Source organism: Cydia pomonella, chromosome 1 (assembly GCF_033807575.1).
Source record: "Cydia pomonella isolate Wapato2018A chromosome 1, ilCydPomo1, whole genome shotgun sequence".
Lineage (NCBI taxonomy): Eukaryota > Metazoa > Arthropoda > Insecta > Lepidoptera > Tortricidae > Cydia > Cydia pomonella.
In genome coordinates this window covers 19,718,935-19,733,233 of record NC_084703.1, presented here as the reverse complement: position 1 = coordinate 19,733,233, position 14,299 = coordinate 19,718,935, and the positions used below count along the sequence as shown (strand labels likewise).

Genomic DNA, 14,299 nt, shown 5'->3' with positions numbered 1-14,299 from the left:
AAAAAATAAAGTACAAAATGATTTTTAGTGGACAGTACTAGTAATTGTACCTGTAACATCATTATGTAACGGTCACCAACAGCCGACTCCAAGTGAACGGGCAGAACCGTACACTACAACCAGTGTACACCGATTTATAAAATAAATAAACATTATAGGACTCTATTGGAAGCGTGCAAAGCGGGTGGTGGGGGAAGCCGGAACGATTACAGCGCTTGATGTGACCAAATATGGCAAAAATGCTAAATGTTTCTGTCAATTCCCATACTATTCCGTTATTTTGTTCACGTTTTTGCGTTAAAATCATATTTACGATAAAAATAGGTCACAATAGCTGATAAATGGTAAACTGCAATAATACTGGACGAAACAGTAGTAGTAAACTTTATGTATTTCCAACATCGAGCTAGAAATTAGGCTTTTATATCATATAGTATTATTCCAGGCTTACCAACGTAACGGCTAAACATTTTATCTAGTCTATGTCAACGCAGAGTTTTGCTTGGATGTTAATAAAATAGTATGGCTAATACAGTGTACCAACATTAAGTAATTGTAATATTAGTTATAATGACAGTTACTGAAAGCCCGTCAGAAACATACTTTTGGCACGCAGAGTTGTCTGTCGTCTGTCACAACAAACGTTGTGATAAGCGAAAGAACATCTGTTTTAACATAAAATGAATTGATTAAAACCTGTGAAGAAGGCAAAACTTTTATACTTGAAAGCATCATATGTATCCCCAGGAAGAGGATCACGAAGTGGGCCATCAAAACATAATGAAACATACATTTTTAATTGAATTTGTAACAAAACAACGACGAAGAAAATTAACCGAATAATATAAAATACACAGATAATTCTGACTATGTTCAGTAATCAAAAGTCAAGTGTGTTTAACATTAAAAACGAAAAGATTCCGCACATTGGTAACTGTATAATAATAAACATTTTTAAGGAATTATCTTTATTTTGTTGAGCTCATTATTTGACAGCTCCCCAGTAGTTGCGAATGCTAAGCGCATGCTCCCAATTACACAAATTGACTAAGTCCCACAGTAAGCTCAATAAGGCTTGTGTGTTGAGGGTACTTAGACAACGATATATATTTATAAAATATTTATATAAGTTTAAATTAAATATATATATATATATATAATATAAATATTTCGTATGTTATAACGTACACGGTATCCAAAATCGGACAAAAAAATTATGTATCCCGGGTAGAAACAAGTGACAAGACAAATTTAAGTAGGTTTAGTATGTTTGCTAAGGGACAGACCGTCGCCGACGAGCAAACATTAGTTATTAATATTTTTCAATCAATCAATTCAATTTGTGTATGAATGTCCGTATAATATTTATTAATTGTTATTTAAGAATAAGAATAAGAATAATATTTATTTCAAGAATTTGGCATTACAAGACCAGCAGTACATTGATCCCCACACTAGGCTCAGCCTGTCACGTGGGAATCTCAGAGAAGTATCGAAATGGTGCGGTTCTCATTTTAACAGAATACATTATTGTTAAAGCTAAATTAAATAAGATTTTTTTATTATATGACTAACTATCAAACTAAGCACAAAAACAGTTAAAAAGGTCTCAGTAAGTTGTATGTAAGTGAAAGTGTTTATGTGAGGGTATGTGTGTATATATGTGAGTATGTATGTATGAATATGTGCGTGTGTATAACTACGAAATGTGAGAGAAAACAAAATAAAAGAAAAGTAGCTGTAGAAGTTATTCATCTTTCGGGAGCAGACGCAATTGAATATTGTCGTCTACTACAGTCATTTCAAAATATCCTCTGACTCATCATAGTTCCAAGAAAGTAGTAGGGGTTGGATATGCCTTTTTGCTTCAGTTAAGTTACAGTGCCTTATGTCGCAGATTTTTACTAATTTGTTGTATAAATGCGGAAAGAGATAAGCCGAGAATCTCATAGCAAAAGCAGTTTTAACAGGGGGCTTGGGAATTTTGTATCATGTCTTGTAGATTAGGCTGACGACTGACCATATTGTGTACGTAAAGGGAAGCACGCAGTAAAAACAATCTACGAACACTTAAGACGTGCGCTTTAATAAAAAGTTCAGAAGTAGAATACCGTCGGGGGAGTCCTAGGCAGACTTTCAGAACTGCTCTTTGTGCTCGCTCTAAAGTGATTAAAGTTGATTTAGCAGCGATTAACCACCCCAAGCGAATATACAATAACTTAAAATAGACTGACACAGAGCCAAATATACAACTCTAAGCAGGTGAGTATCCGCAACCTCCCCTAAAAGTTTTATAGTGTATATAAGTTTGCGAACCCTACCAGATGTCGCTGAAATATGTTTTTTAAAGTTAAGGTTCTCGTCGACTATAACGCCTAAGTATCTGAGTGAACTGGTTCTATTTATACCGTCACAGGAGCAGGCAGAGGTAGGCGGTGTTATGCTAATGTGACTGTGGATTTTAAGACAAGAAAAGGCAGGTGGAGGACATGATGCCGCTGTTTTATGAAATCCGATAAATTTTGATTTGTCAGTGTTAAGGGTTAAAAGATTCTGGTTTAGCCAAGTGGATAGTCGTTGTAACCCTGCTGTAGCCACATCATAGGCGTCCCGCCATGAGTCACAAAACTTCACTATTTTTAAGGTCTAGCGACATGATGTCGTTGATATATGCAACAAATAACGTAGGACCAAGTATGCTGCCTTGTGGTACGCCGAATATCTCAGGCTTCGCAGCACTAGTGACGTTTCCTATTTTAATATGCTGGCTTCTACTCTTAAGATAGCTAGAAAACCAATCCAACGATTTTCCATGGATTCCAAAAGCCTCCAGTTTTCTAAGCAGGATGGGAATCGACACCGTGTGAAAGGCTTTTGCCAAATCGAGGAAAACACCAATGCATTCTTTGCCTTGATCAAGATGTGAAACGACAAGATCTGTTAATTTTTTTACAGCCTCATCCGTAGACTTTCCTTGGCGAAAGCCAAATTGACGGTCAGACAGGAGCTGATTTTTTCCAGGAATTGGACAAGACGCTTGTGTACTAGCCGTTCAAGTAGTTTAGGATAAGCTCCAAGGAGTGAGATCGGCCGGTAGTTGTTTGGTGTATTAGTAGGCCCAACTTTGTGTATTGGAACTACGGCAGCGGTCTTCCAGTCTTGAGGAAATGAACCCGACGAGAAACTAAGGTTAAAAATAGCCGAAAGTGGAGGAGATATAACATCACTAATAGATCTTAAAAGTCTATTACTTATACCATCTTGACCAGAGGCACTGTTAAGGTCTAATCTAAGTATAAGACTTTGAACTTCGTTCGGATCTGTAGGCTCGATACAAAAGGATCCTGAGGAGTTATTACTTTTTGCAGTGACTACTGTCGAGGCTAAATTTTCTTGACTAGTGTTTAGTTTTAGTAATATGCCCTCCGCAAGTTTCGAGCCGACTATCGAAAAATAGGTGTCATTTATTTATTTTATGTTATTACTGAAGAAATTTTTGTGGATTATAGTTTGCTTTTAGACTCGGCTGGTGTGGCGCTGCATTCGGGTATATAAATGAACATGGTCCGTAATGTTATGATGAACCATGAACTTCGTTAGGCATACTGAATGTACCTATGTAAAGAAAATAAAAACATTTTAGTCGTAACAAAAAAACAGTATGGAGAGGTCGTTAATTTCTCCACGCAAAAAAATTGATTATTTCCTTTCGGCCGCGTATGTAACCGAGTTTTGTAACCAGATACAAAATAAGAAAATTTACTCTTTTCTCATAACCAGTTACAAACTCAAACATTCTCGGCCGCTTTTGTAACTATGTTTTGTAACCGCTGTGAGGTTACAAAAGAAGAAAGTTATATCTTTTCTCGTTACCAGTTACAAACTTACAAGGAAAGGTACCCAACCGTCCGGTTCCGATTTGATTTATATTTATAATATATATGTTATAGAGTAGTCTAAAATAAGACACGTATTTTTTTAGCTGCCCAAACTCAACCTATTGGGAAAAATTCTCCCCCAAAGTACTAAAAAATTACTAAATCTTCCAACTCCTATAAAAAGTGATGCTCAAGCAACTTGCTAGTTAATGGCTGGTTTGAGTATATGTTTGAAAGCAGGAAAAAATTCAGAACTATTACAATTATTTAACATTAAACAGTTTATTTCTCAGAAAAATCAACTTCCATGACTTCCATCCATAATTTCAACGACTCTACTGGCTTTAATGACATTGTAACTTATGTATGTCTTTCGTATTAAAATATTTCCAAGTCTCTAAATATTTTTACTGGTTTGTGACTGATTATGAGAAAAGAGTACATTTTCTTATTTTGTACCTGGTTACAAAACTCGGTTACATACGCGGCCGAAAGGGATTATAAAAATAAATAATCCCTTTTTTCCTTAATGAAATATAATACCAATTCTGCTCTTAAATATATCATTAGAATTTTCATAACACCTTGTATAACGCCTATGGTAGGCGCCTATTATTTGCAACATATATATTTACGAAATAGAAATATAAAGAATTTTACAAATAAAAGAAATGCCTTGGTACAGCCCTGCGGCCGAGATTTTGAATTTCGAATGAGACCTATAAAATGTTCTGTGTTGGACTTGTGGTCTAAAAAGACACCTTTCTTACCTGTACCGTGCTGCAATAGTGGGACAATTTCTCACACGAAAATGAAACTCGTTTGCAGGACGAAATCTCACTTGATTCGATTGTAAAGGCCATTCCAGACCGGACAGTCAAACTAACAATATTATCAGAAATTAAATAGGCATCTACCGTCCACAGGTATGAAATTAAAACACCAATTTTATATTTATGGTGACAAATGTGACAGTCAAGCGCTCGCAATTAACAACTTTCCTCTAAACGCATGCACCAGTATGCACTTCACTTGTACCTCAAATTTGCATTTTTGCGTTCGCACCTCCTGGTTTGATACCGATCAACGTTACAATTTTACAACTTTTGATATATATATACTCGTCCACGTAGAAATATGGTTCTCTATATTGGCATTGGTGGAGGTTAAAATCACAGGCCAACAAAACTTTTCAGTTAGAAAAAAGCAGTCGAAAAGTAAATGAAAAGTGCAGAGGTTATTTTATTTATAGAAGGCAGTCGGGATTCTGGGTGGTACGGTTATAGAATAATGTTGACGAGCTGGCACTGTGGCCAAAATAGGAACGTGGACGATCTGGGACTAATATCAAAATGGTAATGTGCACGACTTAGGAATTGTATACTGACGACAGGCATTGTGGACGATTTAAGAAGGTGACGAAATAGGATTTTAAAGACCCCTTTATCATTATCACATTGGTTGTATTTGCAACATCTTACTTATCGATATCATTTTATCGAAATATACTTGTGAATATTTTTTCTTTGTTATTCCTGGTATAATTTTATCTATCAATCTCGCTGTTCGCCTTATTCTGGAGGCAACTTTATGTCTGATTTTTGTATCGAGTGTAAGTCAAGAAATCAGGTTTCGAATCGATGAAGTTACTAGAGAAAGGCCTCAAGTTTGCTATCCATACATTTTTGCAACCGTATTATGATCTAAGGTGCTTGGCACACTGGATCTGATTCGCACGTCGCTCTGATGTTTGCGCGAGACAACGCTATGTGCGTATAATAGCGAACATAGAAATAAAAACTTCAAAAGTGCAACCAAAATTTAAATGCAAGTGTGTGCGTAAATTGTCTATCTGAGATTAAAAATAGTGATTTCATGTTACAACATATTAATAATCTATCGGCGTTTGACTGATTTATTGACTACTTTTCCAAATGGGTTTTTTTAAAATGTTACTTATATGAGCATTATTACCTTTATTTCATTTTTTCTCTTACGTTAGGTTTTTTACAATATGTATATAAAAGTAAAATATAAAAACACTTACAAAACAATACAAAAGATTATAAAAAACCTAACCTAGGGTGCCGCCAGCAGCGGGGCAAGGCCCAAGCTGCCGGTGAATAGGGCCGCAGAGAGAGGAACCGGCGGACTATTACTATTATTAGACACTATTGGTGCCTATAGTACCTTTATTTTAATTTTTTTATTTGTTTTCCGCGCCTTTTCAACTGACAAGTCGGGTTGTGTGTGTATACGCTGTCTTGTTTCCTTGTGTTTGGGGCAAAGCCGTGGAAAAGTGGCTAAAATGTAAATAAAGCTCGACCAGGAATATATGGTCATTGTCAAGAGGGCGCTGTAATTCTCATGTAAAGATAAATAAATAAATAAATATTATAAGACATTATTACACAAATCGGCCAAACCGGTCGTCAACACAAAATATTCAGTTAATTAAAAAAAAAAGTTCCAATGAAATTCCGTAATATCAGGTTCGAGGTCAGGCTCTACTGTGTTGGAAAGTGAAGTTTAAATTTACCGCTAAACATTACCTGCCATTAACACGGTCCGGGCTGTCAGCACCGCTGCATTCTGGGCAATTGGGCATCTACTGCTTAGGGGAACCTCGACACGAGAGAAGAAGAACACATTAACATAATTTACCTTCAAAAAAGTAAGTAAGTAAGTAAGTAAATATTCTTTATTGTGCACCATACAGTTAAAAATAGACAGGAAATGAAAAAAACACGTAAAAGTTAGGTAACAACAGGGGGTCTTATCGCTAAGAAGCGATCTCTTCCAGACAACCTTTGGGTAGCAGGAAACTATAAACTTACAACATTGAACGGGTAGTGCCGATATACATATAATTTTATATTATAAAAAGGTATTATAACAATTGTTATTATTCTAAGTCAGTTTTATACTTTAAAAATTCCATACCTATTAATATACCGACGAGTTTCGATACAGTCATATGAGTATTTTGTGAAGCACTAGCGTTAAGTAACAATTTACGTTTTTACACAAAATATTCTAAATTATTGACTAATATGATAAAACTAGACGTGCCCGTGGCTCTGCTCGCGTATGTGAGATAAAGAGTTCGTCTTATGTTTGAATTTGAATACCAACCTTATTATGTAAAGTATAATTGAAGAGATGTTTACTACATTGGGCAAGATTTTCTAGGAGATCGATATAACTAAATTTATATTGATTAAAGCTTGATTTTCAGAGAGAGGCCATAAAGTATATAGCCGCAATTGCCTCAAAGTTAGGATATCTCTTTATTTGTTCGGATGGTCTTTACTTTTTGGAAAAAAAATGAATTAACCTTTGAATTCAACCCCACCAAGGTTTATAAAAACTAAGATTATTCAGGGGCATATTTTTTTTTTGTAACAGTTGTATACTTCTTATTTATATAGCGCCAATCACATCCACACTTTCCGATAACAGGCCTGAAATCAGTCCCGATTTCGGGCCTGATAATCGTTTTCCGTTTCATGGAATATCAGCACATCGTTAATAAAATAATATTTGAAATGTAAAAAATACTTGCTCTACTCTAATTGCCAAAAATGTTCAATGTTTGATATTTTTGCAAATAAATCATTTTCATTTTTTACATTTCAAATACTTATTGTAAACTATGTACTGATACTGATATTTGGTGAAACGGAAAAATATTCTTTCTCGGTCCCGAAATTGGGTCTGATATCAAGCCTGATAAAGTGTGGATGTAATTAGCACTTAACAGTTATTATATTAATGGCGTTATTGATAAACGTCTATTAAATTTAAAACACCGTGTTGCTCGCGCTAAAGCGCGTCACGACCAAATCAGCGCTCTGCAGTTATTTATTCTTTGGCCACAATTACTCCGATATTATAGCACTTGGGCTATACACAAGCATTCATAGTGCAAGGAAGGACCGGAACGACGAGCGACACAGTCTCCTCGTCTCAAAGCTGGCACACGACTGACGGCCACGTCTTTTTCGAGCTGCATACGCAAAAAATTTGAAAAAATGATCGATTTGTTAAAAAAATATTAACTGATTAACAAAAGCTATGTTGCATTTGTAGAACCTGTTAAAACATTTTTAGTATAAAAATAATTTTAATCGATTTAGACGTTTAGTAGAAATAAGCAAAGTTAGCCGCAAAACGGCCTGTCGTATTTTTTTTTACGGTGAATCTATAAATTTTAGGAAAACGGTCAAATGTTGCGATATGAACATTCATATATATTTTTTCCATAATTTTTTTAATACCCATTTAGAAGAAATAGCCTCTAGAAAGTAACAGTTTTTCGACAAAAACGGCGCGTAGCGCCTTAATAATGAAGTCGCAAGCGTGCGTCTCCGGTAATATGTGACGAAAAGGGAGAGTTTTTAAAAATTCATCAAAAAATTATGGTGGTAAATCATACAAAATGATGTATAATAACAGTTTCAGCAAATGTTGTAGATTATTTAAGTATCAAAATGACGTTGAAATTAAGTCGATTATCAGAGAAATTGTCACTTGTTTTGTAGTAATTTCTGGAGAACATTGATTTCGTCTAACTTTCATTTACACTACTTCAAATTTATAATAACACAAATGTAGTTTATTAAAGTTGAAGTACAGGAAATGTGTAATACAAAATTACCATTTTTAGCAGTCCAAACTTTACAAAATTTACAAATAAGATCGACAAAACCAGTGCTTTACGCGCGTTTACTTAAACGCCCATCAGAAAAAAAGGCATTACCAATCAAGGGGAGCCTGTTTTCAAAAAAAATATTTATTTAAATGAAAGATAACAAGACGTGCTAATATAAACTAGTACTTGTTATCTCCAATAGTTAACAAAAGGTGTACAATTTCAGCGACTAAATCTATCAATTTGACATTTTTGTGAATAAAATCCATAACGGCCTCTTAACAAAAACACCGTGTATCGTCGTCTAGTGCCTACAACACAATCCTCATTGAGGTCCGTGTCCCATACTAGGGTGTCGATTTGTGTAAATAAAAACACTGAAATAGAAGAATTACAATATTTATAAATAATCATTATTTTTTCCTAAACCTAGGACCAATTATCCGATTTGATTTTACCAAGCATCGGATTCTCTAGCAAAAGCTTGATGTCACGAAATGAGCTTTAAGACAAGCACTGCAACATTGATTTCGGTGAAGCTTATGTAAGACGATATGGTTCTTATTTTTTTTAACTAGTCGCTCGCTCTCCGTTGTGTGGACATATCTAACAGCAGCGTACTCTCAACAGTAACGAGCAGTATACTCGTACTTACCTTGCATAGCATCGGGTTGTAAGTGCATGTTGCCAGTAGTTAATGTGAGTAGTTCTTGTTCCAGGGCGCGAGCTCGCGCAGCGGGTCGGGCGCGCAGAGCCTCGACCAGTTGCTGGAGCGGCAGTGGGAGCAAGGCTCGCAGTTCCTCATGGAGCAGGCGCAACATTTCGACAGTAAATATCACTAATTTTTTTCTATATACTGCCGCACGGTTGGGACAATAGAGACGCAGTCGGACGTTTGATTATACGTTTTAATGCTATTATGGAAAGTGTATAATTTTGTGGGAGAGAATATCAGTTACGAGGCCCATTAAAGCACTTCGGGTGTTGGAATATCATCAAATAAGATGTGACCTCTATATTTATATTTTCGGTTTTTAAATGATGATATCTTGTCTCACCAGTACCCCTAGTGTAAATTTTATCGACATCATAACTTGACGAACGCGTTTGCGTTGTCTCATTTTGTATAGGATTTTGAGTTCCCAAAACTTCCCGCTTGGCGCGCTCTTTCTAAATCCAATACAAAATGAGACTAAACGCAAACGCGTACGTCACGTTTCAAAATCGAATTTATTTACACTAGGGGTACTGATCAATTTTCAATAACCGACGCTTCGTGAAAAGGGGCGAAAAACAAATTATCCAATCGGATCTATTGTAATCGGCATAAGACAGAAATTTACCCTATAAACTCAAAACCAGATCTAGTAAACTGTCGGGTTACTATTCAGGTGCTACGAGACTTAAACCCTCGCTTCCTAGCGACGCGATATCAGGTCAGCAGTGACATTCGATAATGAATTGTTAATTTAGGTATTTTTAGGTATCATATTTGTAATCTGACGAGTGTGATTGTGTGTGCAGTAGCGTCGCTGCTGTCGTGCCTGCACCAGCTGCGCACTGAGAACGTGCGACTGGAGGAACACGTGGGAAGCCTGCTGCAGCGCCGCGACCACCTGCTGGCCGTCAACGCGCGCCTCGCCATCCCGCTCACCGCTGGTCAGTGCATAACCCGCCCTGTCTTTGAAACGTTCTGGATAAATGTCACCTGATTGAGCTCTAAGTTTCTTACTTAAATTATTTTTAACAAACTGCGGTCGAGCCAAAATTTCTGAGTGGACTGAACCGACTTCCAAATAAGAGAAGCTTTATAGGAAAACTCGTTGTAGCACATTTTAATTATTTGGGTCATACATAGAGTTCTTATATAATCGGTTTTTTTCGGGACCTAAAAGTTAAAAGTATAGCCCAGAATGACGGCCGAACCGGTTTTAGGCTGTAACCTCTAGCGGTTCACCATACAAGAAAAACAGTCAGTCAAATTTGAGAAAAAAAATAGAACTAAATTTATACATTATGCAAGCTTATACAAATTAAATCATTGTCGAGATTTAGCCTAACAAAGAAATATGCAAAAACATAAATAATAATTTTCAACACACTTGCTCAAAACGACGTTTTTATTCCACCGATTTATGGCTCATTTCATAATCCTAGATATTAAACACGCGTGCTTTTTCAGTATATTATAACGCTCGTGCTTTTTCATTATATTATCCGACTGTGTTAAGAAGGTAACTGATTGCTAATAATATGCATGGAAACTGGGCCTTCTTAATTTGGTCAAGTAATACTTTTTTTTTTAAACAACTATAAGGTTTCAAATGTTAGTTCATAGAGGTTTTATCACACCAAACATAATTTATATTTCATTATGATTAAATTATCGCATAATAGTACATTATGATACAAGTGTGCTAAGTTGGTCATTACACACGAGGCGATATTGTGCCCGCGAGCTGTAAGCGAGCGCGCAATAAGCAAGCCGATGTGGGTAATGACCAATGCACACGCGTCTCATACGACGTTTTTCAACACACTTGCGAGGAAAAAACAAAACTTGTAAATCAGATTTTTTTGTCAAAATCAAAGGTACCTACAATTTTCAAAATGGTGGCTTACAGTTTTAACATCGAATAATTGCACCAAATCGTGCTGGGCTTGTAGGCACTTATTCGCCAGTTCATTGGAATAAGCTACTAACACGTTTTCCAAGAAAGACTGGGCGTTTTTGCAGATTTTCCATTGAATAAAAGTTTCATATGCCGCCAATTATTTTTCACCCGATTGCGAATTGATGGTAAAAAGCTATCAATCTCGGCTCTTGCCTCTATTTTAGTATTACTGGCAGCGTCAATTTTATGTGTCATTTTCAATGCCTGAAAATTACATGTTCGTCAATATATAAACTAAAAACATGCAAAACTATTCCAATTTTATGACAAATAAGGAAAATGGTTGGCGCGTTATTTTTTTTTTTTACGAACCATTCCAAAGCGCGCGCAAGGCGAAAAAAATCGACAAACAGCCAATTAAAAAAATGTAATAAAGCTAATATTTTTATATTTCTATTCGACGGATGGAGATCAAATCGATAAAATTTTACGTTTATTCATTAATGTACTTTACGAGATAATTTAATCTATAAATTATGCTTGGTATGATAAAACCTCTTTAAAAAAAAGTATTACTCGACCAAATTAAGAAGGCTCCGTTTCATTATTTGCAATCAGTTACCTTCTTAACTCAGTCGGATTATATAATGAAAAAGCCCAAGTGTTATATTATAATATACTGAAAAAGCACGCGTGTTTAATATCTAGGATTATGAACCAAAAACCGGTGAAATAAAAATGTCGTTTTGAGCAAGTGTGTTGAAAATTACATTAATGAATAAACATAACATTTTATTGATTTGATTTCCATCCGTCGAATAGAAATACGAAAATATTAGCTTTTTTAATCTTTTTTTTCATTGGCTATTTGTCGATTTCGTTCGCGCCTTTGCCTTAAGTTCACATTAGAATCGTGCTTTAAAAAAAAATTAAGTGCTAGGCATTTTCCGTAATTGTCATAAAATTGGAATTGTTTTGCATGTTTTTAGTTTATATATTGACGAAAATGTAATTTTCAAGCATTGAAAAAGAAGAACACATAAAATTGACGCTGCCAGTAATACTAATAGAGGCAAGAGCCGAGAACGATATTTGCCTTTTACCATCAAAATCGGGTGAAAAATAATTGGCGGCATTTGAAACTTTTATTCAATGGAAAATCAGCAAAAGCGTCCAGTCTTTCTTGGAAAACGTGTTAGTAGCTTATACCAATGAACTGGCGAATAAGTGCCTACGAGCCCAGCACGCTTTGGTGCAAATATTCGATCTTAAAACTGTAGGTAAGCCACCATTTTGAAAATTGTACTTTACTGTTTTGACAAAAAAAAATCTAATTTATAAGTTTTGTTTTTTCCTCGCAAGTGTGTTAAAAAACGTCGTATGTAACGCGTGTGCTATAGTCATTACATACATCGGCTTTCTTATTGCGCGCTCGCTTGCAGCTCGCGCACACAATATCGCCTCGTGTGTAATGACCAACTTAGCACACTTGTATCGTAATGTACTATTATTTTCGATTGCGCAGTGCCTACTGGCCCGCCGGAGCCCCGCGGCTGCGCGCGCGAAAACGGAGGCGCGCGCGCGCCGCCCGCGCCCGTGCGCCCCGCCGAGACCATCACCTCCGACCGCGGCCACCAGGTACACGCCGCGCCCCTCGCAATCCCTCGCGCCCCTAGTATCAGCAGGAGAGTTGATGTCAATCATTGCATTCATTACATTCACACACACAGTTTTGTATACGTGATTTCAACTCTGGTGCCGATACCTATACTAAGTTTCTTCTCGGTTTCTGATTTATTTAAAACAAAAACAACAGCAACGAGTTAGTCTGTATCCACTCTGTTTCCACAAAAAGTACACGATTTCATTGCATGTTGTTTCATATACAGGGTTGGGCAGATTAAGTGTCCTAGTTTTGTACTTCCATTTTACTTAAATATAGCGGAACTTTTCTTAACTATATTATTTTTTATTAATCGAGAATTTATGCGTCTTTATGATTTCTAGACGTCAGCTTGATATCTATTGTTTTCAACATGGTCGCGAAATGCCAGCTAGTTGTAAACTTATACAAGCAAAAATTCCGCGACCGTGCGAGGTATTTACGAAGCTGAAACATATAGATATTAATGTAAGGTTCATATCTCGGACCATTGAGCGATTTAAAAAAGCGTTCGTGAGCGTATTCGGCGAAATCCAGCCCAAAGTGCAAGGAAACTCGCAAAAGATATGAAAATATCCCGACGATCAATGAGTACACGACATAATCTAGGATTGAAGGCCTACAAAAAACAAAAAAATCATGGATTAACAGAAGACCAGAAAAAAGCTAGAGTTAAAAAATGCAGGCACTTGCTAGCTTGGCATGAGGGCGCTGAAATTATTTATTCCGACGAAAAGATGTTTCAATTGTAAGTTAGCCACAAACAAAATTCTCGTGTTTACGGTGGTTCATTGAGGGATATTCCAGTAGACAAATTAGCCTTACAGCTCAGTCATGGTATGGAGTGCCATATCACCTAGGGGCAAACTACCACTGCTGTTCATTGATTGGGGAGTAAAAATTAACCAAGACTATTATATTCAGAACGTGTTGTAGGATCATATGCTAGAAAATATCCGAAAGTTGTTTGGAGATGACAATTATTACTTTCAATAAGACAGTGCTCCGTCTCACAAAGCTAACCGTACACAAGACTGGTGTCGAACAAATTTGACAGGTTTTATACTGTGGCAAGAATGGCCTGCATCTTTACCAGACTTGAATCCGTTGGACTTTTCTATATGGGGATACATGCTCAGCAGGATTGGGAGCACACAGGGAATGATTTTAAATTCATTCAAGCATCGGTTGGTCTAGATATGGGACGATATACTAATTGAGGTAGTGCGTGCCGCGTGCTACTCATTCTATGGGAGAATGCGTAAATTTATACAGGTTAAAGGAGAGCGATTTGCGCATTGATTAATTTTTCTCAAACTTGTAATGAAATGTTGACATGACTTACTTCAAATTAGGTCCGGAAATACTACATATCAGGTGCGATGAGTGAAGATGATATGTAAAGGAAATTTCATACAGCCTCACACACCTAGGCCTGTAAGGCAACCTTCTTTTGTTTTTAAACGTCAAATTATGGCAAGTTTTGGCA

The 14,299-nt window shown here is 36.4% G+C and overlaps 1 protein-coding gene across 11 annotated transcripts in view; it reads left to right on the top strand.

The window, feature by feature from the left end:
- The window catches only part of LOC133526851 (protein AF-10-like), a 96,843-nt gene that overhangs the window by 73,842 nt on the left and 8,702 nt on the right, over positions 1–14,299 (top strand). For 7 of the 11 annotated variants that reach the window (XM_061863698.1, XM_061863681.1, XM_061863713.1 and 4 more), the window contains 3 exons: positions 9,240–9,360; positions 10,057–10,191; positions 12,673–13,008. In XM_061863698.1, the coding sequence (XP_061719682.1) occupies positions 9,240–9,360; positions 10,057–10,191; positions 12,673–12,974 (558 nt within the window). In that variant the 3' untranslated portion in view covers positions 12,975–13,008. Of the gene's footprint in view, positions 1–9,239; positions 9,361–10,056; positions 10,192–12,672; positions 13,010–14,299 lie in introns of those variants that run through there. The other 4 variants (XM_061863755.1, XM_061863738.1, XM_061863731.1 and 1 more) reach the window with 4 other exon arrangements.